The 27,456-nt window shown below is 40.1% G+C and overlaps 1 protein-coding gene across 1 annotated transcript in view; it reads right to left on the minus strand.

Annotated features, from left to right (window-relative positions):
* Nucleotides 1-323: 323 nt before the first annotated feature.
* Nucleotides 324-27,456, minus strand: part of rps6ka2 (ribosomal protein S6 kinase, polypeptide 2) — a 154,491-nt gene continuing 127,358 nt past the window's right edge. The window contains exons 13-21 of the mRNA XM_059985355.1: nucleotides 23,756-23,886; nucleotides 19,241-19,366; nucleotides 13,247-13,336; nucleotides 11,000-11,158; nucleotides 8,599-8,760; nucleotides 5,543-5,619; nucleotides 3,881-3,998; nucleotides 1,900-2,037; nucleotides 324-449 (exon numbers count right to left, since the gene is read on the minus strand). Of these exons, the coding sequence (XP_059841338.1) occupies nucleotides 324-449; nucleotides 1,900-2,037; nucleotides 3,881-3,998; nucleotides 5,543-5,619; nucleotides 8,599-8,760; nucleotides 11,000-11,158; nucleotides 13,247-13,336; nucleotides 19,241-19,366; nucleotides 23,756-23,886 (1,127 nt within the window). The remainder of the gene's footprint in view (nucleotides 450-1,899; nucleotides 2,038-3,880; nucleotides 3,999-5,542; nucleotides 5,620-8,598; nucleotides 8,761-10,999; nucleotides 11,159-13,246; nucleotides 13,337-19,240; nucleotides 19,367-23,755; nucleotides 23,887-27,456) is intronic.

Raw genomic sequence — 27,456 nt, forward strand, 5'->3', positions numbered from 1 at the left:
TTCCATCTAGTTGTGAAGGAGGTTAAGTTCATTTTTCACAGCCAGTGTTTCTTCTTTTCAGTCACCATTGGGCAAAAAACAAAGACACTTTTGCCAGTTCAGAAAAGGAATTTAGTCTTGTTCATCTCCATTTATCCTTCGCAGTGCATCAAATTAGGTGAATAACCCTTTGTCTGTTGAATACTTCGTAACAGAGCCTGAAACTATGCTCAGCCTCTGAATACTTTGGATCTTCTGCAGTCTCTTGCGTTGGGTTTAGAGAAGTTCAAGAGTTTTTAAATATAATTTAAATAAAGCTCTGTACAAGCTGCATGTGGTAGCTGTTATAGTCTTGTCGAAGTCAGTCTTTTCATTCCCCTTCGCTGAGCCAGGTTTGAGGCCAAAACGGCTTCTAATCTCGGTGCCTGAGGTGTACGGTTTAAAGCAAAATAGGTGGCAGCCATTGCACCCTGTAATAAGATGCAACAGAAAATTTGTAAAATTATCATTAGAACTTATTAAATTCGATGCTCAATTTACAACATCCCCAGTCACCTGTCCCCTCTCTTTGTTCTCCTCTTGTTAATCTATGGATGCTATCAGGATCCACCATGAACCCTAAATGACCATTACGTGCATAGACAGGAACTTTGCAGGTTATTTCACTGCAGGAGGCATCACACATAGACTCAATTGTATGTTTCTCAGATTATCTGAATGTGAGAGACATCACAGTCATCTCCAGTTACTGGGTTCTCATCCAAGTGTATACTTCCTGTCAGGGTAAAGAAGCATCAGTCAAGCTCATTTGCTGGTTCCTAATCAGTGTCTACATACAGAGTATCTTCCATTGGGAGGCAGCACATTCAAGCCCAGCCACTGCGCCTTCACCCAGACTCCTCAAACTGGCAGGGTAATTGATAACACGAGGCAAGTTAGCTGACTTCATATCCAGTGTTCACATATATGAAGAGTGCTAATGGTACTGAATGCTTCTTGCAGATTGGAATGGAACTTCCAAAAAGTAATTTAAACGAAGCAATAAAATTGTGCTTTGAATCCTTCCACTTAGAAGTAGAAAAATCTCTACACCTTGAAAGTGAAGAAGAATATTTTTTTAAATTAAAGAGACTCAGTAATTGTTAATTGGCAGTTCTAACTGACTTCAAACGTCTAAAAGAAATCAATCAGCTTGAAGGTGGGCAACTTTCATCCCTTATCTGCTACACATCCAGATAAAATGGCACGGGAACATAAAATACATATTGACTGTGATGTCAGATCGTTAGTAGGAAAATAGATGATTGGCCTTGCCCCAATATCTACCACAGTTTCACCAAGATGATGAAATATCCGGAAGTCTAACTCAAATGCAGTATCTTTTTATTTGCTATTTGCCATGAGCAGAGAGATAGGATTTGTTTAACTTGGCATCACAGTTGGCACTGACATTGTGAGACAAAGGGTCTGCCCTGTGCTGTACTCTACCATCTTCTATATAAGCATAAACTATTAGTTTTAAAAATACATATTCTGCATTTAAAGTAAAATTGGATAGGTATATGGACAGGAAAGGAATGGAGGGTTATGGGCTGAGCGCAGGTCGGTGGGACTAGGTGAGAGTAAGCGTTCGGCACGGACTAGAAGGGCTGTTTCCATGCTGTAATTGTTATATGGTATTATTAAAAGTAATGTTCTGTACACTACATCAGGTTGGTGTACAGAGCAATGGAAGCTGTGATACCATGTGTGCAAGGAGGAATCAACAGCTTTAGAGATCATACAGAACATTAAAAATTGCACTGTCCAACAGAGTTTTAGTGTATGTCTCCCACCCACATCAATGACCATTCTGGCCACTGCAAAGAAGCATGATCATAAAAACAAGACTCGGGTTTAAGGAGGCCATCTGGAACTCGCCTTAACTAAATGGGCATCGTGCCTGCTGAGCTGATTCTGTGATAGGTATTCACGGTTCACTATCCAGGGGTGTCGAAGGACCTGCACTGCTGTGTGCCTTTGATGAGGGTCTACATGCAGCATCTTGGATACAATATCCTGAGGAGAAAACAACAATACATAACCATTTAAAATATTTACTTTATCCATGACTTTATCTTCAGGTCACCTGTCAGGCAATTGACCGTGAAGAAAAGTCGGCTGCTTCACTATATTAAAGGAACATGGTGCTGTTGTTGCAATTACAATATGCAAGATTTAAAAGCAAATGTACAAATTCACTTACACAAAACTGCTCCATTTGCTAATTTTCTCAAAGTTAATTACCTAATTTTAAAAAAATTTGAATTGCTACAGCGCTCATCACATCTTTAGGCTATTCTACTGACTTACAGCCAACACATTTTGGAAGAATACAATCACAATGGCTTTCATCTATATAATGCTTATGGCTCTTCCCAGAAACATCATCCAGACAAGTTTGTTAACAGGATACATGAGAAGGTATTTGAACAGGTTAAATGAGTTGATTTTGAGAAATGTCTTGAAGAGACAAAGACCGGGAGAACTGGGATATATTTAGGGAAGGAGTCTGAGTGCTTGGGACCTATTGAACATTGATGTTGACAAGAGTTTATGTAACTTCTACAAGGTCTACTAAATGCAGCCACATATATCATAAGATGGTCCTTTGCTTCAAAGGGGTAAACGTTAGCTTCCTTTCTCTTCAAATAGTTACTAAACGAAGGCAGGAACTTGTCATCACAGCAGAGCTGAAAGATGGTATCTGCCACTGTCCCGTACTTGCACTCCTGCATTGAATTTACGAGTTGTGCTTTTGACAGGAGTTGTTCACCTAGGCTGCTGTGACGTCAGCTGAGTGTTTGCGAACCTCCACACAAAGCTGATGCTCAATTGGCTGTCAGTAGGACCCCTATTCAAATTCCACTCCGATTTATTTGCATCCCAGCTGGGAAATACATACACAACTTTTGTCTCTGAACGCATTTGTAAAATTTCAATACATTCAATACAGGAAAAGGATTGAAAAACAAGGAATCTGGTAGGAGAGGACGGTAGACCATGGAATAAAAGGAAGGAGGTGGGGAAGCAGAGGGAGGAAGGTGAAGAGCAGGTCATCAATCCTTTAGCTCTTCCACCAAACATCTCCCAACTTCTCACATCACTCTATCACCCCTCCTCACCTTCCTACCACCTCCTTTGAATGGATTCATCTATCCACCTGTCAGCTCATGCTCCTCCCCTTCTATTTTGGCTAATTTTCTGCAATCAGGTTTGTTCTGGAATTATATCAAATGCTTTTTGGAAATCTAAATACGTATATTCCATCCACTGGTTGCCCTTCATCTACTGCATTTATCACTGCTTCAAACAACTGAATAAGTTAGTTAGATATGAGTTCTCTTCACAAAATTACATACTATTTTTCTGAATGTTTTGCCATAATGGCTTTAACGACAGCTTTAAACATTTTCCATTCGCGTATTTACTCTAAAGCTTTGCAAGATGGTTGCCTCTACAAGTTTGCTGATTGAACTGTGTGTTCCATGTCGAGAAGGGTTAGTTCTGTGTAAGTCTGCATACCAGGTTGATGTCAGACTTATCCATACTTCTTGGCAGTGAGTTCAGCTTTCCTGATAGGCTTCCCAATGCACCAATCATTAATTTCTTTTGACATTAATTATCTAACGTAGTTTTCTATGAACACTTTAAAGGAGAGCTATTGTCCAAAAGAAAGTTAAGGGAGAATGCAGAGAATGTAAAACCGTTGAGCAACATGCCCTGCCAGGCACCCTCAATTTATGGGACACTTCCTTTCTTCATTAAAAGCACAAATCAATTTGCACACCAGGATTGATACCTCTTGTTTAGATGCCATTAATCCTTGAACAGTACTTCTAATGCGTTTGGCAACACTCACCTTCGCGGCATCGGAAATGGTGTCCCAGTTCCCCCCAGTGAGGGCATACTTCCCACTTCCAATGCGTGCCAGGATTTCCTCAGCAGTATCATCAGGCCCGTTTGCAAATGGTGTGAAGCTAATTGACAAGGAAGAAAATCAAGAAAAAATCCCAGAATTCATGCAGTGTAATAGAATGCTTGAGCCAAGGAATAACACTTTATTACAGTTTTTCTCAGATATTATATCAATTTGATTTCTAAGCAGCTATTTTCACAGCTCATGCTACAATGATATGAGTCAAATATAATACAGTTGATTCTAGCTATTGGGACACATCGCGTCTCATGCATGTTGGCCCAATTAATGGCTGCTCCAGTTAGCTGATGTTTCATGGAAATAGCTAAAAAGTTATAAAAAGAGATAAACTACCATTTAACTGAGTAACAAAGTATATATTAAAATGAAATGAAGAACAAATTAGAATGCTACCAATGCCATTACAGTACTATAAAATTGTGTATTAGTTTCTAATAGTTATCAATGGAGGAATTCATTCAGAGTACTTTCACTGCTGTGTTTTTTTGATTAATTGTAAATGAATAAAATTAATGCAGATAATAGACTGCCTTTATGCAATGACTGCCTCTTCAAAATCTTCACTTTCAATGTAACGTCTAAGATGATTGTTGATATCTTTAAATTCTTTGTAGTTCCTAGCTTGTTGAAGTAGTGAAATGGCATAAAGTTCACTCCCACTTGTTTCTGGCATTGGCAAGCCTGTACGTTTGAAACCCCAGTATGCAAAACAGTTCTGAATTGTCTTACTGCTTATTTCTTGCCAACGATCAGTGACAAAAATCACTGCTTTTTGAAAAGAAGCACATGCAACAGTTGCTATTTAAAAACAGTTCACTCTAAGTATAGTTTCTAAAGGCTACATAAGCTCACACGACTGACGGCAGTCTCCAGTCCCAATTAAGTAGCACAATATCCCAAATAAATGAAGAAACACCTGTCCATTTTCTCAATTAGTTTTTGTTCTTTAAGAGTCATCCCAAACAAGTTGCTGTTTCAATTAACCAGAGTCCACAGTAGCAGGAAAGCACTGGTTGCTAGTATCGATAGATAATCCCATGGCATTAATGAGTGGGACATCCGTTCATGCTGTCACAGTTTTGAGACAGGATTCACCAAAGCACCCTGAAGATCAAGGTCTGAGGGAAAGAGAATTAAGGAGGCCTCAAAGGTGGAAAGTGAGCTTTGTCTCTGTGAAAAGGTAAATATCAGAAATGTCCTCTGAATTGGAAGGAACACTATGTCACTGTGAAAAATTGGCAGTTCAACTTGTAAATTTTAGTAGAGAGTTCGATAGGATATAACGGCTCTTTAAAAAGTGAAAAGGTCACCTATTCTTTTTTTTTGGCTTTCTAAGTATTAAGTACCCACTCACCTCCCCCTCCCCACCCCCTGAGCAAAGTGGGCGGGGTGCTCAAAGAGCCAGGATGAGTTTTCATAAGTGTTACTTGGATCCTATTTCATCTTGGCCAAATCCACTGTCTGTGATTAGTTCAAGAGAGATGAGATTTAGCACCTTTGTGATGGTGAAAGGAGGGAGCAACATCATGGTGCTCACTTCAGCCACCTGAAGACCGGTCATACACTCAGTTACAGTTTCCTTACCCTGCTAGCATGGTGTAGAGCAAAATTCCTAAACTCCACATGTCACAAGCTGCATCGTACCCCTGCCTCTTGAGTACCTGAAGCAGGAATAAGTTGTTATTATTGCACATCTTGACGCTAGCAACAGATTGTTAAAAATATCTTACTTCAGTGACTTGAAATAAAGCGAAATTGTAGTGGAAGTATATTGCCTTACTAGAGTACAAGAAATAGATAAAATCTCCCCTATCCCATTATGAATGTGGTAGTTTTACTTGTTTGCTTCATTATTCTGTGTTTCAAATGCATTGGAATGCTCCGAATCAAAATTGCTTGTAGAAGGTGTGTTTGCTGTTGCCCAAACAGTCTGACAAGATCTTTGAATGGCCACTTCCAAGATCCAATTTTGGTTTGGTAGATTCAAAGATTAATTGCAAAGTCTCTATTTGTTCTAATACTATCCATGGTATGCCGGGGGAGAAGGGGCGGTGGCGCCCACTGTTCACATGATTAGATGTGCTCCAACTGAGAGCTTTGATCTGACGTATCTCTCTCCATTGTACTCTATTGAATTTTAGTGGCGCGCAGGTTCATGTGGTTCTGATTCAGACTGACGTTTAGGTGTGGAGCCTTTAATGGCAAGAGTTTCTGATCAATCAGCCCCAGTACTAGCAATTACTTGCTAAGTCTGTATATAAGTCTGTCACACACACACATATAGATATAGATATAGATATATATGTGTGTGTGACAGAGTGGTTTTTGGATGAAAAGTCTGGTGTAATTTATGTAATAGGTTTTGGTTTCATGCCATCATGCCTCTCTGTAAAAGAGCCTGCATTTCCAATCATAAACAGAATCAGGAAAAAAATAGGATGAGCCATGATTGAATTGGGGAACAGACTCGATGGGCCAATTGGCCTAATTCTGCTCTTACGTTCTTATAAACACAAGAGATTCTGCAGATGCTGGAAACCTAGAGAAATACACGCAAAATGGTGAAGAAATGCAACAAATCACGCAGCATCAATGAGAGGAGTAAACGTTTAGGTCTGAGACCCTTCATCAGGACTGGAACGGAAGGGAACAGAAGCCAGAATGAGAAGGTGGGAGGAGGGGAAGCTGCATAAGCTGACAGGTGAAACCATGTGAGGGGGAATGAAGAAAGAAACTGGGTGCTGATTGGTAGAAGAGGTAAAGGGCTAACGAAGAAGGATGCTAATAGGAAAGAACAGTGGAAGAAGGAAGAAAACGCAGGGGGGGGGGGAGGGGGAAGATTTACAAGGATGTTGCCTGGATTGGGGAGCATGCCTTATGAGAATAGGTTGAGTGAACTTGGTGCTTTCTCTGTGGAGTGGTGGAGGATGAGAGGTGACCTGATAGAGGTGTATAAGATGATAAGAGGCATTGATCATGTGGATAGCCAGAGGCTTTTTCTCAGGGCTGAAATGTCTAACATGGGGGGGTGGGGGTGGGGGAGTGTAGTTTTGAGGTGCTTGGAAGTAGATACAGAGGGGATGTCACGGAGAAATTTTTCACTAGGAGAGTGGTGGAGGCGGATACAATAGGGTACTTTAAGAGTTTCTTAGATAGGTACATGGAGCTTAGAAAAATAGAGGGCTATGTGGTACGGAAATTCTCTGCAGTTTCCAGAGTAGGTTAATGGTCGGCACAACATTGTGGGCCGAAAGGCCTGTAATGTGTTGTAGATTTCTATGTGCAAGAAAGGAGAAGAGAAGTGTTAAGAGGGTTACCAGAAAAGGGTATGGGAAAAGGGAGAAGAGAGGAGGGGACAGAAATTACCAGAGGTTAGAGATATTGTTGTTCATGCTATCAGGTTGGAGACTAACCACACAGAACATGAGCTGAGTTTGGTCTCATTGTGGCAGTAGAGACGGACATGGACAGACATGCTCCTCCTTTTCCAGGCTTGATGAAGGGCCTTGGATGAAACATACATTATTTATCCCCTCCATAAATGCGGTCTGAGCTGCTGAGCTCCTCAAGCATTTTGTGCTGTTGCACATTTCGAATGATCTTCTCACTACTGAGCAATGTGATAGCATAACCTGGGGCCATAATCGAATGAGCTTACAGGAACTTTCCTCACTTGCATTTTCTCACTTGAGATTTCGCTCACTTGCATTTCCCGATATTCCAAAAGCAGATTAGTAACATATAGACAAGGTCAGATACCATTAGTTGGTCTGTTTTATTTTACAATCATGAAAAAAATCTATGTCATACTCATCCCTTTCTTGTGAGCAAAAATATATTGCCTAAAAATCTAGTTAGGAATTGTTTATGTGCAACTTGTGATACAATTTCCACAAAAAATAGTGATGTTACCGACAATCAGGCATACAGCATGTTGCATGGATCGCAATGACTTGCTTTGTCTATATGTTCAACACGTGGAGGTGGTTTGACATTTACAGTGGAGCTCATTGTTAGGAAATAACATCAGGATGCAAATCCAACGATTTTACCACACATCTCATGAACCAATATAATCTGGATTCTGTCACTGTGGGTTTTCTCTATCTAATGATAGCCCAGGTTCCTTGATTGTAAATATCCACTGGAGGTAACTGAATTAAGACGATCCTAGATCCTCATGGATATTAGTTTCAACAGTTTTTCTTCTACATCAATATGTTCTCTGTTCCTTTCACTCATTTTCAAAGAAGCGAAAGGCATGGATGAACTGCTACCCATTTCAGTCTAACTTTAAAATAATACTGTAATAATGCTCTTATCCAAATTGTTTAATAGTCCTGACTTTTTCTAGCGCTCTTGATACAGATGGGCAATTCTGGCCTTCAAAATATCTGAAGGATAATTATTTCTGTTTTTCACAAAATATCTATTTCCATATCTATGGAAATGTTATAAACTAGATCCATTATCCTCTGTGATTATTTAGTGTCCATTCAAGCTACGACATCTCAAAGAATATTCCTGAATTGAAAATGACTGGACAAACTGACACGGTAGGCATGCGTCAACTTACAGTCGAAATGGGCTCCTGTTTAACTTGCTAAACAAGCATTATGTAAAGTTGCGAAGCTCATTACCTCAGGGGCAACAAAATTTGCAGTGTAGCACGGAGTCATGAGGAGGCCATTTTCAGCTCGGAGTTGTTTCGCAAAACCAAAGTCACAGATTCTAATGGATTCTGGGTTTCCCGAGTCATCCACATATAGAATGTTACTTGGTTTCAGGTCTCGATGAACAACCTAACACGAGCGAGAAAGCACCACATCACAACCTATCAATCACAGGTGTTCAAACTCAGACAATGATTTCCTGATGCGTATTCCCTGTAAATGCAGTTCCTAAAATTTGAGAGCGCGATTTAATAATCACTTAGTCTTTCTAGTGTTGTCAGTCTTTCAAGAAACCTCAGCTGTCTACACAGAAATCTGGTAGAGCAGATGCACCCCCTTCCCTCGAGGCCATTGCATGGTTCCACCCCCCAACAGAAGCCATTCAATCCTAAAACCATCAGCAAATGATAGAAGATATGTTCAACATGTTAATATTAAGTTTTTGCATGCATGATTTTTAAGATAAACGGATTAGTGACTTTTATTTGAAGAAGATATTACATAGAGGAACCACATGATTTTTTTGGTGATTGACACGTGATTATCAGGGTAAATTATCTCAGTTCCAGTGATAAAGCACTTTTCATTCTGAGCATCAAGTCCTCAGCCCCAAAAAGGCCCAGATTAAATGCACAAACGAGACATAGAATGAATTTATAACTGACTGCCCTAAAAATACCACTGAATTGACATGGTTACACCTACATGACATATTCTAAATATTCACATCCAGCAGGAATGGAATTGAAATTGCCATGATTCATCTTGTGTTCAAGTGATGGTACTATAAAAGTTAATCACAGTCTGACTAAACAGTTGAAATGCACATTTGTAATGGCTTTATAAAATAATATTGGCAAAGTGAAATTAAATTATTTATGTGTGGTGGACCCTTTTCCTCCTAATGTAGCTCTGATACTTGTAGAACTTTCAAATAGGTGAAGACAATCTGTGAACTTCATTACAATTAAGACGTAAGGCCATTTGACAAAAGAGCAGAATTAATCATTCCATCATGGCTGATTTATTATCCCTCTCAGCCCCATTCTCCCACTGCCTTGTGATGGCCTGATTAATTGAGAAACTAACACTTCTGCTTTAAATATGCCTAATGACTTGGCCTCCACAGTCGTCTGTGGTAATAAATTTTACAGATTTGCTACCGTCTGGCTAAAGAAATTCCTCATCTCTGGTCCAAGACAGCCCCCTCTATACGACACATCATGTCCACATCCACTCTAACTGGGCCTTTCAATATTTGATAGGATTTAATGAGATCCTCCTAATTCTTCTAAACTCCAGTGAGGAAAGGCCCAGAGCCATCAATCTCACCTCATACATTAACCCTTTATTTCCAGAAATCAATCTCATAAACCGCTTCTGGATCCTCTCCAATGCCAGCACAACTTCTCTTAGATAACGGCCCAAAACTGCTCATGAAATTCCAGGTGTAGTCTGACCAATGGCTCATAAAGCTTCAGCATAAAATCCTTGCTTTTATATTGGGGTTGAGTGGGATCTTGGATCAGCCATGATTAAATGGCGGAGCAGGCTCAAAGGGCTGAATGTCCTAATTATGCTCCTTTGTCTGATGGTCTTAGGTCTTATATTCTCTCCTCTTAAAATGAATGCTAACATTTTATTTGCCCTCCTTCCCACCGACTCAACCTGCAAGTTAACCTTTAGGGAATCCTGCATGATCATTCCCAAGTCCTTTCGCATCTCTGATTTTCTCCCCATTTAGAAAATAGTCCACACCTTTATTTCTTCTACCAACGAATATGACCATACACTTTCCTAAACTATAGTCCATCTACTTCTTTGCCATTCTCTCAGCCTAAGTCTTTCTGCAGATTCTCTGCACATCATCCAATTCATTGACATGTAATGTGAAAAGAAACAATCCAACAATGACCCCTGCAGAACACCACTAGTCACCAGAGGCCAACCAGAAAAGGACCCTTTTATTCCCACTCCTTCCCTCCTGCCACTCAGCCAATCTTCTATACATGTGAGTATCTTCCCTGTAATACCACGGGCAGTCTCATGTGTGGCAGCCTCAAGTGGACTGGGCTGGACTGTTATTCTCCTTCATAAGTTTACTGTAACTAGGAAGATTCTTACAGTGATGACTCCACACTTCACATATTAATAAAAACCTAGTCTTCAGGATGCGATTCCTCTGGCTGCACATGGGTAGGATATCTATGGGAATAGCAGATCATGATAACCTGCCCAAAATCAGAATGGTATTAAACACTGCTGGCAGAACAGTGCTTGCAAACAACTACAACTTCATGCATTTGTTAAACACGATCTCTAAAGAATTCTGAATTTAAAAGCTGCCGGAAAAAAAGGAAGAACTCACTCCCTGGGAATGTAAATATTCCACAGTTTTGGTGATGGTATAGAGAACTGCACTGGCCTCCCTCTCTGAGAAACACTTCTGCCGTAGAATGCGATCGAGTAGTTCCCCTCCTCTCATTAGTTCCATGACAAGGTATAAATATTTTCCATCATCATAAACCTGAATAAACAAAATATCAAAATTAAAAACAGGTAAGATATATTTGCTAAATGAGAAATACACAACACGAGAACAAGAATATAAGAATTACTACCAGGAGTAGGTCAGCAGAAGCACCAGCCGTGCTACCTGGGTGGATTGTGAATATAACAGTAATATCATCTCTTATTCTTCTGAACTCTCTGCTTCACATCCCTTCACTACAGAAGCTTCCAACTCGCATCCGAGGAATCGTTCGTTCTTAATGAACACCATTGTAGGTATAGTCTCACCAGGCTCTATATAACCGCAGTACGACATTTTCATTTAAATATTCTTTCAGTAAAGTCCAACATATTTTTTAAATAATTGGCAACAGATCTCACTAGGAGACAATATCATGAGTGAAAATACTTAAGTTAAAGCCACTTTGCAATACACCTGCCTGCAGGTAAATGACTACAGTGTGTTAGGACTTCTGGAATTGGTGAAGTGTGGCAGAAGGCAGAGATGGGGAGGGAGAAAAAGAGAGGGGGGGAGAGAGGGAGGGGGATGAAGGGGTGGGGAAGAAGGCGGCAGAGAGAAGGGGGAGAGAATTGGGGAGGGAAGAGGGGAGGAAAGTGGGAGAGGGGAGGAAAGTGGGGGAGAGAAGGGGGAGAGAAGAGGGTGAGAGAATGGGGAGGGGGAGAGAAGGGAAGAGAAAGCGGGAGAAAAGGGGAGAGAATTGGGAGAGGGAAGAGGGGAGGGAAGTGGGGGAGAGGAGGGGGAAAGAAGGCGGGAGAGAAGGGGGAGAGAAGAGGGTGAACGAATGGAGAGGGGGAGAGAAGGGGAGAGAAAGGGGAGAGAAGGGGGAAAGGGGAGATGGGGAAGGAAGGAGGAATGAGGGGGGTAGGGGTGAGGAGGGAAGAGGGTAGAGTAGGAGAGGAGAAAAGTGAGGGATAAGGAGCAGGAAGTGGGTGTGAGGGGTGGAGGGTTGAGGGGCTTGGGGTGAGGAGGGAGGAGGGAAAGGAGGGGAAGGGGAACGGGAGGGGGAGGGGGGAGGGGAAGGGGAAGAGGGAAGGGGAGAGTGATGGAGAGAGCGCTGTTGAGAGTATGACTGGGAAGGGGAGGGAATGGGGGAGAGTTGGATTGTTAATCATTGCATTGCAGGTCTTGGGAATAAAGATGGAAAGTGGGAAACATGTCTTGTTTCACGAGGACCTGTTGTCAAACATACAGTAAGTAGCCACCAGCAGTGGAAAAGGCAAAAGCAGGTAGAAGATAAGGACATTAATCATCTTTCTCTATTCCTAAATGGACACATAAATATTGGGAATGGAAACGTAAATGGATCTTTCATTCCTGATCAGGATAGTGCTGAGAAGAGCAGCCAAAACAAGAAAACTAAGAGAGAAAACTATTGGGGAAATGAGATATCTCGGAGATCCAGTACACATTTGATGGAAACAATCTCCTTCATTATTAAAAAGAAATATGGTCAATATGGTGGAATGAGAATGGTGCATCTCTTTATTATGTATTGAGTCAGGCAGTTTCATGGATCCCTAGTGAGAATTTAGCTGGTACACTGCACCTGTCGGCAGAGCTAGGTCATTGAAATAAAAAGATAAAATATTGGAAATACTCGGCAATCAGGCAGCATCTGTGCGAGGGTGGGGAGAAAGAAAACCTTTCAAGTCAAGGACCTTTGATTTGAACAGCAAACTTTCATGAGATTCCTTTTCCACGACTGCTGTTTTTGCTCTTAAGTCACCATACCTAAATTTTCTCTAGCTGGTGGTGATGAGCTGTCATTTTGGGCTTTTGCAGTGCTATTGATCGGGGTTCCAGGAGTTCAAGGGGTCAATCTTGAGGTTTCAGAGTGCACATAGGAACTATGTGAGTTCACCAGTTGACATGACTGAAAAGGGGTCCAAGAAATGAACATAAACCAGTGTCAAATCTATTTCTATGAACTTTAAAAATAGCTTATGAGAAGGGATATAGGAAAAAAAATAAAACTTGGTAATGACTTTGCATAAATGTTAATAAATGTTGACATCTGCCTTTGCCATTTCCAGGAGTGTCATGCTCATTGCTATGTGGTTATAAAGCAACTAATCTACTCACATCTTTCAAGGTGATAATATTTGGATGCTGTCCATATCGTAGTAAAATTTCAATTTCTTCTGATGGATCTCGTTTGCTTTTATCAATAATCTAGAAATAACAGTGAAAACAGTACATTTAATTGCATCCATTAAAATTTTCAGAAAATCTTCTGTGTGAGCAATGTGCACTTGGGTTTTCTAATTTTTCTCTCTTCATACTGTTGCACCCTAGAGAACAGTTGTGTAGGGGAATGGCTTCAGTGTGAACTTCGTAGCAAATCTGCTTGGTATCCATGGCAATACAATTCTTGCAGTTCTTAGAATCAGAATAAAGAAAATCTGTTTTAGCCTCCCATCCTTACTTCTTCTGGAGCGAAGTTGAAGACATGGAGGCTTATTAATGGCAAAAGATGACATCTTACTAATTCAATGCAGCAAAGTAATTAATTTTCGTGCTCCCCATTCCTCATTCTCTATGATGTTCAGATTTGCTCAGCTCAGCACAGTAAAAATACACTCTGCAGATGACACACAGAGATTTTGGTTCACACCTCAGCTTTTGAAAAGAAAGAGTGAACTGAAAGTGGTATACAGCATTGCGACAGTAACAAAACCTGAGAGTTTTTCGATGTGTACTACATCAGTTCCATTTGCAATTACAGTAATTGATTTTCAACAGTATTCACAATGCCCTTTCCCATCTTATGCAAGTTATGTATCATCACTTTCTCATGGAGGTCCACCTCCAGGGAATCCTTAAAATGAAAGAGCTGCTTTTCTGTCCTTACGCTAAGTCACATTATATCAGCTGACAAATTAGATTCAGAAGAAGGACTGGAACTGGAACTAAGTATATCTCATTGCTTCTTTCAATGCACTTGCACTAACTAGATAGCAAAATACCTGCACTAAGTTTGCATGGATCTGTGAAAGTCACTTCTCAAAATTAACAAAATTAACATCTGCAACACACACAAAATGCTGGAGAAACTCAGCAAGAGGAAACAAACAACCAGTTGACATTTCAGACTGAGATACTTCTTCAGGACTGGAAATGAAGAGGAGATGCCAGAATAAAAGAATGGGGGGAAGGGGAAAGAGGACCGTGAGAAGGAGAGAGGTGAAGCCAGGTGGGTGGGAAAGGTAAAGGGCTGGAGAGGAAGGAATCTGATAGGAAAGGAGAGTGGACCATAGGAGAAAGGGAAAGAGGAAGAGCACCAAGGAGAAGGGATAGGCAGGTGAAAAGAGGTAGGAGGCCAGAGCAGGAAATAGAAGAAGGGGGGGTACTCCATCTGCTGCTCTGCTAAAGGCCTGATCACCGTTGTGTATTTAATATTTCAGTAATTTTTGAATAATGTCATAAATATATTGCTTGATAAAGCATTCTTGGTCGTTTAAATAATTCATCACAATTATATGTAAAAATAAGCGAATTGCATACGACATGACACTACCATGTGACATGCGGACACCTCGTTCAAGGATAACGAACGAGCACAGTTATCTGCTGGGCTCCCATCTTTTTATTGCAATTAGTTTTTATGTCTTTGGAATTACAAAATATAACAGTAGAGATGAGGTATTATTTTAAAACAAACCTGAGATGACTACCTACCTGTCGAAGTACAGCAAGATATTTGTGTTTAAAAAAAACAGTGAGACATCCAAATTTAAAACTAAAAGCTCAGTAAGAGATGGTCGAGTAAAAAAAAAACACCAGCACAATATATGCTCCCTCAGAAGGAATAGACACAGCTGACTTAAAAAAAGGCAGAATACAGGCAAATTTACAGGCTCATAAACAGTGAGTACTGGGTGACAATAATGAAAAACTATAAGTAGACAATAGACAATAGACAGTAGGTGCAGGAGTAGGACATTCGGCCCTTCTAGCCAGCACCGCCATTCACTGTGATCATGGCTGATCATACACAATCTGTACCCCATTCCTGCCCTCTTCCCAGATCCCTTGACCCCACTATCTATAAGAGCTCTATCTAACTCTCTCTTGAATGCATCCAGAGACTTGGCCTCCACTGCCTTCCGGGGCAGAGCATTCCGCATTTCCACCACTCTCTGGGTGAAAAAGTTTTTCCGCATCTCTGTTCTAAATGGCCTACCCCTTATTCTTAAACTGTGGCCTCTAGTTCTGGACTCAACCATCAGCGGGAACATGCTTCCTGCCTCCAGTGTGTCCAATCCCTTAATAATCTTATATGTTTCAATCAGATCCCCTTTCATCCTTCTAAATTCCAGTGTATACAAGCCCAGTCGCTCCAATCTTTCAACATATGACAGTCCCGCCATTCCAGGAATTAACCTTGTGAACCTACGCTGCACTCCCTCAATAGCAAGAATGTCCTTCCTCAAATTTGGCGACCAAAACTGCACACAATACTCCAGGTGGGGTCTCACCAGGGCCCTGTACAGCTGCAAAAAGACCTGCTTACTCCTATACTCAATTGCTCATGTTATAAAGGCCAGCATGCCATTAGCTTTCTTCACTGCCTGCTGTACCTATATGCTTGCTGTCATTGACTGATATACAAAAACACCCAGATCTCGTTGCACTTCCCCTTTTCCTAACTTGACTCCATTCAGATAGTAATCTGCCTTCCTGTTCTTGCCACCAAAGTGGATAACCTCACATTTATCCACATTAAACTGCATCTGCCATACATTTGCCCACTCACCCAACCTGTCCAAGTCACAGGCTGCTACATTGGAAAGATAGACGTGTTCCATGACACAACCAATGAATGGATTGAAAAGTATTTTAAAGCAAATTAAATAGCCAGTGAAATACAGATGCCAATTTTGCTGAGTGTTCTGGCTTTAAAAGCATAGTTTGCTTAGGAGTTTGACGGCTCCAAACAAACCAGCCTAAATAAGCTTTTCTGATATTGTGAAGGTAATGCAGAAATAATTAGAACTAAAACCATTGTTGACTGCAGAATACTTTAGGTGTCATAGCAGAATCAAAAGGAAAAGTGGCTGAATTGAAGAGATTGCCTGAGCATCGTCAGTTCAGTGATAGGCCTAATGATGCACTGAGAGATTGTTTAGTTGTGGAACCTTGCAAGAAAGCATTTAGAAATGTCTCCTAACTGAAGCACAACTTAGATTTAAAAGGGCAGTTAAAATAATCAGTGGACAAATTTGCAGCATTTAAATAGAAACCTACCTGGCTAAACAAATTGTGGTAGGGGCTCACTTACACCAGACCAATGCAGGTTTAAAGGTGAAATTTGCAGAAAATGCAACAAAGTAGGACACATATATGGAGAATGTCAGGTAGATAAAAATAAGTGGACTGAACAAGGAGGAGGAAAAGATAAAAAGTCAAGCTGCAGTTCAAAAAGAGCACTAATCTGCATGCTGTTGATGAAAAATCTGATAATGATGAGAGTGATACAAGACTGGATAGCTTTGAGATTTACAAAGTGAAAATTAATTAAATAGTCGAGCAATATGGCTTGGCCAGCTGGTGGCACAGTGACATCAGCACCAGATCGAAGGTTCCCGAGTTCGAACCCAGTCAGGCCGCTCCTGGACACACTTTACATCCATGCTGGGTTGAGTGTCGAGCTCGCAACTCGGCTTCATAAAAGAAACTGCGCTGTGAGAAGGACGTAGGGGACCACTCACAGAATCTTTACTCCAAGACAACTGCTTGAAAAAAAAAGTGGTTGCCAAGGCTCTGGCAGAGTATGACACACACACAAATAAAATATGGCTTCCACCAGAAGTAAACAGCAAATTAATGAAAATGGAATTGGACTCTGGTTCAGCTGTTTCAGTCATTCTGCAAAATGAGTTTGAATGGCATTTCAAAGCCTGCGGATATCCAACTAAGAACTATATTGGGGAAAAGGTAATTCCTGTGGGAATGACAATGACATTCACAACAGTAAAACACAACAACCAACAAGCCACATTAAGCTTGTAGGTGGTAAAAACAGGATGGCCAGCATTGTGGGGCCGTGATTGGCTGAGACAACTACAACCTGACTGGAGATCCATCCATGATTTGCATGCGATATTCCCTAAAAGAGAATCAACTGAAAGAGAACTAAGAAAGGTAGTGGATGATACCCCAACTGTCTCCATCATGAAATGTTGCCCAACAGAAGACAAACAGTGTTGATGTCAACCTCTGTGCATATTGGAAAGCATATTGGACCATGGAAGGACCATGCTGCTCAGAAGGAAAATGACAAAAGCAGTGGCGTGACCACAACAGTTTTTGTAGGCAACGTACCTGCGAAAGCTTCTGATCTGTTAATCAGATAGTTCTGTGAAGAAGTGTCTTGGTTTTAAGCTGGAAGAAAGTCCAAGGGGTTTCAGGAAAGTTGCAAGTATTTGGCTTTTGTGTGTGTAAGAAACAGAAGATTATTGCATGAACTTCAAATGTGAGACAAAAAGCTACTTGTAAAAGTAGATGCAAAGACCAAAGTCCAGTTGGAAGGCTAAAATGAAAGGAGTTAATGGAGATATGAAATCAGAGGATTCATCAGATGACATTGTGGATGAGGAAACCAAGAGGAGCGATCAGATCCTAAAGGGAGCAATAGAGGGATTAATAAGAGAATACTTCAGTGAACTAAATGCATCTTCCCAAGATCAAGATGCACATTCTAAAAAGAAGAAAAAGAAAAAATGGAAGTAAAAGGGAGGTAAGAAGAGATAGAAAGAAAGAATGTAAATGAGGAAGAGAAAGGTGTGAAAGAGAGGATTGTGAGAGAGTAAAAGAATGGAATAAAGTGAGAAAAAGAAGCTGGGACTACTGGGAGAGAATCAAGGATCAAAGTAGATCTAGAGAGAAAAGTGGAGAAAACGACAAGAAAGGTGTCCAGAGCTGACAGAACTACATCCTGCAGTCTCAGAGTCAACTCCTACAATCACCACAGAAGTTGCCCCAGAACCTGAGATTGTTTCACAGCCACAAGTCTCATGTGCCAAGCAGAATGACTTCCCTTCTTGGGAAAAATGTTATCCCAAAAGAGTAAGAAATCCTCCTTAGCGATTAAATCTTAGGCCTGAATCGGACAACTTAAAAATTTTCTATGCTCTGGATGTCTGTATATAACAGGGGCATTTTATATTATACTATGTATATAGTAGAGAAGCATTCCCTATTGAGTTGAAGTTTATAGCTAAGCAGAGAGGAGTGTTGTGTATTTAATATTTCAGTAGTATTTGAACAATATTGTGCAAATATATTGTTTGATTAAGCATTCGTGTTCATTTCAATAATTAATTATGAGTTATATGTAAAAGTAAGTGAACCTCATATGTCACGACACAACCATATGAGATGTACTTGCCTCGCTTGAAGTAACAACAAACATACATGAGTTAACTCCTGGGCTCCCGTCTGTTTATTGCAATTAGTTCTTATGTTTCGGACTTACAAAACATGACATTCACCAGCATGACATCCCTTAACAATGTCCTTTGGTGTAGAAAAGCTGTCTCATCTCATCAGTATAATTATAACAGCTTGATACTGAACAACAATCTCTGTGCTGGGTCAGTTGATCTCAGGCAAATTAAAGCAGCTGCAATTTCATCTCTAAATTAGGTAAGAAAATAGTTAACCAAAGTACGCATTAATGTTACTTTCAGTGACTCCTACTGAAATGCCGTCCAAGTGGATGCGTTCTAAAATCTTTGGGTAAAGACAGAGTTGGAGTGAGCACTAAAACTATTGGCCAAGACTCACTCACTACAGATATGCACCAATAAATTGAGATTTGCACGGCCACCGTGGGCAGCAAGTGTTGTGTACACCTATTCAAATGAAAATCCAGTTCAGGGCTAGAGGCAAGCAAAGTCAAGAGGGATGTAGACTAGAAGGGTGGAAGTGTAAGTGGGGAAGATGAAGATTGTGTTGACTCATCTCAATAGCAGTCCGTTTGACTTCCTGTGGAAAGCATCTGCTGGTACACAGAGCTACTCACAAGTATTGAGCATGCAAGTCTGTTTCCCATGGTGACTGGTAGATGCTTACCTTCACAGCGTATTCCACTGATGTGATTTTGTGCACACATCGCTTGCATACTGAGAATGACCCCACACCAACATCTTCTTTCAACTCATAACCATCAGTGAAGTGAATATTATTGCCGTGTAGCTGCTGGAACAGAATTGTAAATGAAAAGTGGGCAGTAATCACAGCACTAAGGCAAAACAGAATGACATACTTTAAACCATAGTTAATCCATGTTTTTAATATAAATGAATATATTTCTAATAGCGAATACAAGAACATTATGTCCATATGGATGCATTGTAAAAATGGGTAATTTGCTTGGTGACAGAGTTGCTTCTGATAACAACACATCCAACATGCAATTAGGCAGCAGGAAATAGTCCCAAATGTTATTCTCTCTGGATTGCACTCATATTTTTTTTAATCAGAGATCCCAAAGAGCACAAGAGAATACTTATGAATTTCAGGACCTTGGCTACAAATGTCCTCAGCTTCCATGCGAATGAATTCAATACTCTAACAACCTACTACATTAGGACAGAGGGTCCCCCACTGTAGGAAACATTGTCTCCAAGTCCACTCTATCCAGATTTTTCAATATTCAATAGGTTTCAATGAGATTGCACCTCATTTTTTTAAAACTCCAGTGAGTACAGGCCCAAAGCCATCACACTCTCCTCAGATGCTAATCCTTTCATTCCCAGAATTATTCTTGTGAACCTCCTCTGAACCCTTTTCAATACCAGCACATCTTTTCTTTGATAAGGGGCCCAAAGCTGCTCACAATACTCCAGGTGTGGCCTGACCAATGCCTTATAAAGCCTCAGCATTACATCCTTGTATTTATATTCTAGTCCCCCCAAAATGAAAGCTAAAGCATTTCCCTTCCTTACCACAGACTCAACTTGCAAGTTAACCTTTAAGGAATCCTGCATGAGGACACTCCAATTCTGTCTGTGCCTTTATTCCTTCTACCAAAGTGCATGACCACATACTTTCCTAAACTATATTCCATCTACCACCTCTGTCCATTCTCACAATCTGTCTAAATCCTTCCTTAAAACTACTTGCCTTCGAATCATCTGCAAATTTGACCACAAAGCCATCATCATTCCTATCATCCAACACAGAAAGAGGATGTCACAACACTGAATCCTTTGGAACATCAGCACCCTACCAGAAAAAAGCTCCTTTTATTCCCACTTTTTGCCTCCTGCCAGTTAGCCAATCTTCTATCCATGCGAGTATTTTCCCTGTAATACTATGGGCTCTTGTTCTGTTTAGCAGCCTCATATGCAGCACCTTGTAAAAAGCCTTCTGAAAACCTAAGGAAACAACATCCACTGACTCTCTTTTGTCTATCCTGCCTGCTGTTTCCTCAACGAATTCCAACAGATTTGTCAGGCAAGATTTCCCTTTAAGGAAACCAAGCTAACTTTGGCCTATTTTATCATGTGCCTCCAAGTACCCAGAAATCTTATCCTTACTAATGAATTCCAACATCTTCCCAATCACTGAAGCCTGGTAACTGGCCTATAATTTGCTGCCTTTTGCTTCCCTCCCTTCTTGAAGAGAGGAGTGACAATTGTGATTTTCTAGTCCTTTGGAACCATTCCAGAATCTAGTCAATCTTGAAAGATCACTACTAATGCCTCCACAATCTCTTCAGCTACCTCTTTCAGAACCCTGGAGTGTTGTCCATCTTTGCCAAGTGACTTTTCAGCTTCCCAAGCATCTTTCCTTCCATGACTAATGCTAAATATTTGTTAAGTTCATCCAACAATTCTTTGTCCCCTAGTACTACCTTACTAGAATTGTTTTCCATGAGTCCAATATCCAATCTCACTTCTCTTTTACACTTTATATACCTGAAAAAGCATTTGGAATCCTCTTTTGTACTATTGGCTAGCTTATCTTCATATTTTGTCTTGTTCTCCTTAATTTCTTTTAAGCTGAATTCTGTTGGTTTTTAAAAACTTCCCAATCCTCTAATTTGCCAACAATTTTTGTTATGTTATATGCCCTCTTCTTTACTTTTATGCTATCTTGAACATCCCTTGTCAGCCATTGTTACATCATCCTCTCTTTGGTATAATTTTCTTTGGGATATCTTATCATGCACCTTCCAAATCGCTCCCGGAAACTCCAGGCATTGCTGTTCTACCATCATCCTTGCTAGTGTTCCCTTCCAATCAAATTTGCCCACTGAAATTCCCTTTACTTCACTGTAAAAGCATAATAGTTTGTGACACCACACTAACAGCATTTGATGCTATAGTAACAGACACAAACATTATAGTATTTATCTAACAAAACTGAAAGAGGGCATTCAATTGTTGAAAAGTTCTCCTTAGACTTTCATCCTCTAATAATTAAAGTGCACATCAAGGAGAGCTGAGTGTTTACTAGTCAATAAGTTTAATGGAAAGTTGGAATACGAAACTACAGTATATCATTTAGCAGGATGATAAATAATGCACCAGAACATAAAGTGAAACTTGTAATTTCCTATTTCAACCTTACAGTAAACTTATTGATTAGTAAATAATTAAAGATATGAACATTGGTTGTAACATTAATTGGCTACTGTAAAGGGGTGACAGGAGAATTAGTGAGGAGCTGTTAGAAGAGTTGATGGGGATATGGCAGGAGAAAAGGAAAGGCCTATTTCTTGCTCTATGATTCAATATCTTGTTATGAGGGAGTAACTTAGAGAGTTTCATAGATTAATTGAATTTTACTGGTTTAAAGATTCTTTGTGGTTATGAATAGATGCTAACATTTTAAAATTAAAATTCTTTTTACAGTTTAGTGTCAGGAACTAATAATGAAAGCTTTTTTTTGGGAAAGATGCGGCCAATTTTAAGCCTGTTTCTCAATAAGTGGGGAATGTGGCGAATGTTTTGAATTGGAGAGTTTCTACATCTATGTTTTGAGAGATCAATGCAGCAATTTTAAGGCAAATCCACTGCTTAATCTAACTGAGCTGCTCTTTGCTTTTTTAGCCAGTATAACAATCTGTCCCCAATGGATACTCTATCCTTAATATGAAACATGCAGCTCTATTATTGGAAATATTATCAAACTGGATATCACTATTAATATTTTCATTTCGACTAACAAAAATTACCTCATTATTCACAATTTTTGCATTATTAAATTGTCAATTAGCAATGGAAACCAATTGTAGCAAGGATATATTGTCAATGCTTTTGCTACTAAACAGTTTACCTGTGAACATTAATATTGTTGTTGAAGATGCCACCATTTAATATACTAGATCCAGTCTCTTTCCATTTCAAATTGTTTTATGATTAATATTTGGATTAAAAATGAGTAGTGCGGTTTTGAAAATGTGTATTTTGTAGTTATGTTTTAATATATATTTGAAACCAGGGTTCTGTGCAGTGATTTAAATTTGGCACTTTTTGGAGGTGTTTTTAAATCTGCAATTCATGATATGAGGTGTAGGTTTGTAGGCAATTCTATAATTTTACGTTAAATATATATAAGAACATAAGAAATAGGAGCAGGAGTAGGCCATCTGACCCATCCAACCTTCTCTGGCCATAGACTCAACTCCATCTACCTGTCTTTTCCCCATGACCCTTAATTCCCCTACTATGCAAAAATCTATCCAACTTTATCTTAAATATATTTTTACTGAGGAAGCCTCTACTGCTTCATTGGGCAGAGAATACTACAGATTCACCACTTTCTGGGAAAAGCAGTTCTTCCTCATCTCCGTCCTAAATTTACTCCCACGAATCTTGTGGCGATGTCCCCTAGTTCTAGTCTCACCTACCAGTGAAAACAACTTTCCTGCCTCTATCTTATCTATCCCTTTCATAATTTTATATGTTTCTGAATTCCAGTATCGTCCCAGGAGACTCAATCTCTCCTCATAGTCTAACCCCCTCATCTCTGGAATCAACCTGGTGAACCGCCTCCGAACTCAAGCAAGGGGACCAGAACTGCACACAGTACTGTAGCTGCGGCCTCACCAGTACCCTGTACAGTTGCAGCATAACCTCTCTGCTCTTAAATTCAGTCCCTCTAGCAATGGCCACATTCCTTTTGCCTTCTTGATAGCCTGCCGCACCTACAAACCAACATTTGTGATTCATGCACAAGCACTCCCAAGTCCCTCTGCACAGCAGCATGCTGCAATTCGTTACCATTTAAATGATAATCTAATCTTCCATTATCCCTTCCAAAGTGGATGGCCTATATATTTTAAATGATTATGTGGGGAAAGAGGAGATTCACAAGCTTGCCTACCTACCCTTGCACATGTCTATATTTGGCTGAGACTTCCAAAGATGTAAGTGACTAATTGACTTTACAAAGTTCATTTATTCATAAAGTAGAGCATCAAATCAGTGGTACTGAGCAAACTTGATCCGGCACCTCCAAGTACCAGTCTCAGGTACTACTCTCTTGCTACTTCACCTGGTACATTTTACTAAAAATGTTATGAACACATCAAAAAAATGTACGTGCCTTTAATATTTTCAACGAGAACTGTCTAACCTGCACCATTGAATGGTCAATCAGCTGTCGAGAATCAGTCTGAATCTGCTCTTGACCAAGGTTGGTGGCAACAAAACTGAAACCCCGAAAAAGCTGATGTGCATTGGCACTTGGAGGGACACCAGGAGAGTCTGTAAAGAGAAAACCATGAGGTTAGGTCAGGCAGTAGATACAAGAATAGAAGATCCAGCTCCGATGTTCTACTGTTCATCATAGGGCCGATGAAGATCAGTATTGTACAGTAGACCTGGAGCAAACCTATACTCATTGTAGACTAATTGTTTCAGTCTTCAGTGCAAATGGAAAACAGGGCTTATACTTTTATAGTGATTCATTTTTAAGTACCCTGTCAAATGATTACCAACCAGTTGTTAAATGTTGCTTTATAGTTCATTCTAAAGTGTCTATAGTTGACTACTTCAGACACACAGATGTGGTTGCAGCTGTTCCTCTAGCAATACTAAAGCTGAAATCATGCTCTTTTTGTGGACAACATGGAGATCCCAGAAGAGGCTGACATTATTCCAAAAAAAGTCAGAACCCCCATCTGACTTATACCACACTTCTCTGGGACTTAACTCACGTCATGAAGTCTGCAAGTGCCAGCTGAATTCAGGTTACCTAGCTCCCCAATACTCCTGCGCTACTCTTTTGATTTGGAGAGAAACCACAAATCTCCACGTGATTATCTGCATCGCACAGGAAATACACTCAGTGGCCACTTTATTTGGTACACCTGTATACCTGCTTGTTAATGCAAATATCTGATCAGCAAACAGAATGCATGAAAGCATGCAGACATGGTCAAGAGGTTTACTTGTTATTCAGATCAAACATCAGAATGGGAAAAACGTGATCTAAGTGACTTTGATTGTGGAATTATTGTTGGTAACAGATGGGGTAGTTTGAGTATCTCAGAAACCGCTGATCTCCGAGGATTTTCATGCACAACAGAGTTTACAAAGAATGGTGCAATAAACAGAAAAAAACATTGAGCTGCCATTCTTTGGGCAAAATCGCTTTGTTAATAAGAGAGTTCAGAAGAGAATGGCTAGATTTGTTTAAGCTGACAGGAAGGCAACAGTAACTCGAATAATCATGCATGATAACAGTGGTGTGAATAAGGGCATCTTTGAGTGCACAACACATCACACTTTGAAGTGGAAGTGCTACAGCAGCAAAAGACCACAAACGTACGCACAGTGGCCACTGTATTAAGTTCAGGGGGTGCCTAATAAGATGGCCACTGAGTGTATATTTAATTACTTAAACAAGGGTCACATAATACTGTCACTTTCACAAGAAAAATCCTGTCAGCTAATAGTGAAAAGCCAGTTAGAAAAGAGGGCCTGAAGGAAGTATTTAAAATAACAGTCACTCAATACACACAAAATGCTGGAGGAACTTAGCAGGCCAGGCAGCATCTATGGAAAAGAGTAAACAGTTGGCGTTTTGGACCGAGAAACTTCGCCAGGACTAGAAAAAAAATGGTCAGAGTAAGGATTTGGGGGTGGGGGAGGAAGAAGTACTTGCTGGTAAGTGATAGGTGAAACCAGGAGGGGTGAAATAAAGAGCTGGGATGTTGATTGGTGAAAGAGATAAAGGACTGGAGAAGGGGGAATCTGATAGGAGAGGGTAGAACACCACTACTTAATAAATTAGCTTGCATTACTACAGGCATACAAAATAGGACAATCCAGACCAATCTCAATGTCCCACTGTTTGTAAGTAAACAACATCTTTTAAATTTAATGTATATTTTTGCCTCTATTGTCCCTTCAGCTGTGAATTCCAGACTTACACTACCTCTACATGAAAAATAATTATCTGTAAACTCGAATTCTTCTACTTACTTTAAACTTTTGCCTGCTAAATATTGTCATTGCTCTTAAGTCAAGTCAAGTCGCTTTTATTGTCTTTTCAACCATAACTGCTGGTACAATACAAACGTAAACAATGTTTTAGCAGGAATTGAGAAAGAAATGAGCAAAAATTGCAAAGGGAGTGGAATGCTGTTCAGTTGAGTGTGTGTTTGTGTGTGTGTGTGTGTGTGTGTGTGTGTGTGTGTGTGTGTGTAGATGGTATCAAGAAAAATTGTTTCTTGATACCATTTATATGAAATTATAACTATTTTAAATAATCAATTAAATTGTTCCTCAGCTTCCTCTGTTTCAAACAAGTCTTTCAAATCCTTCCTCATTACTAAAAAATTCATTTTGATATTTTTTGTAAATCTCCCTCCTATCATTGTATTCAGGAATCTACCTGTTCAGGAACCAACGTATCTTACTGTTTCAAAATGGTCTTGCTGCTCTGATATTCTATATTTCAGTTAATAAATAAATAACACACTCCTAAGCTTCTCATTATCTACCCAACTCCATCTCACATTTAATATTGAATTTGTCCATGCTATAGTTATTATTAATAAAACTTTTTCATTATTGTTTGCTAACAGGTTGATTTCTCATCACTAAAACGTATTGTCCCTTTTATTTTTGGTTCAAGAGCATGTAGTTACAAAAAGCAGCAGTTTTTAGAACCTGACTGGCTCTACTTCTCCTTGTTTAAGTGAATCTAAAATCTGCCATTATAAATACTCGAAATTTTCAACAATTTTTTTTCTGATCAGCTTGATTACACATTGCACTACTTTTTCAGTGCAGCCTAGAGGTTCTGAGGCAGCTTCCACCAAATTCTAATGTTTTTACTTTAGCTCTGTCTGAATGCTTGCTCCCTCTTATTCAACAGTGTAATAGCACCCTTTTGCTTTTGCCTTTTACCTTGAATACTTACCCGCACTCATGCCCAGTTGGTAGCCAAATGTCAGTAACTGGCATTACATCACATTTTAACAAGTTTTTTTTTTGCTTTGTTATTTTTAGTTCTGCCTGAGCAATCCCCAGTTATCCTGTTTGAGAATTCTCTCCACAGTCCTTCTTGTTCTTCAGCTGGTACCCAGGTCCCACCCATCACCCCAGACAACTCCTTCCTGTCTCAGAGCTCGTGGCTCTCCTCCTCACACACTGATTCTTCAGGCACACGTTCATTTTGTGGGTTTGTTAGTCCTAAAGCCATGTTGCATGTAGCTCCAGTGATATTCCTGAGATTCATACCATGAAGGCCCAAAGTTGTAATTTTACATCTAACTCCTCATACTTTCTAAGTAAGACCTTCTTGAGACTGCCATTGACTTTACAACATCACTTCCTAGGCTTCTTTTCCCGCACATCAAGTTATCCATTACCCAAACACTAGATAGGCAAAGCACCCTTTTCTCTTCTCACATGAGCAGCAGAAAGTGTTGACTGTCCTGATGACTATCTCCTCCTTGCTCATGACCAACACTGGTGCGCCTCAAGGGTGTGTGCTTAGCCGACTGCTCTACCCTGTCTATACCCATGACTGTGTGTGGCTAGACATAGCCCAAATGCCATTTATAAATTGGCTGATGATATAACCATTGTTGGTAGGGTCTCAGGTGGTGATGAGAGGGCGTACAAGAGCGAGATATGCCATCTAGTGGAGCAGTACCATAGCAACAACTTGTACTCAATGTCAGGAAGATGAAAGAGTTGTTTGTGGACTTCAGGAAGGGTAAGACAAAGGAACACATACCAATCCTCATAGAGGGATCAAAAGTGGAGAGAGTGAGCAACTTCAAGTTCCTGGGTGTCAAGATCTCTGAGGATCTAACCTGG

The sequence above is a fragment of the Hypanus sabinus genome, chromosome 12 (assembly GCF_030144855.1).
Source record: "Hypanus sabinus isolate sHypSab1 chromosome 12, sHypSab1.hap1, whole genome shotgun sequence".
Lineage (NCBI taxonomy): Eukaryota > Metazoa > Chordata > Chondrichthyes > Myliobatiformes > Dasyatidae > Hypanus > Hypanus sabinus.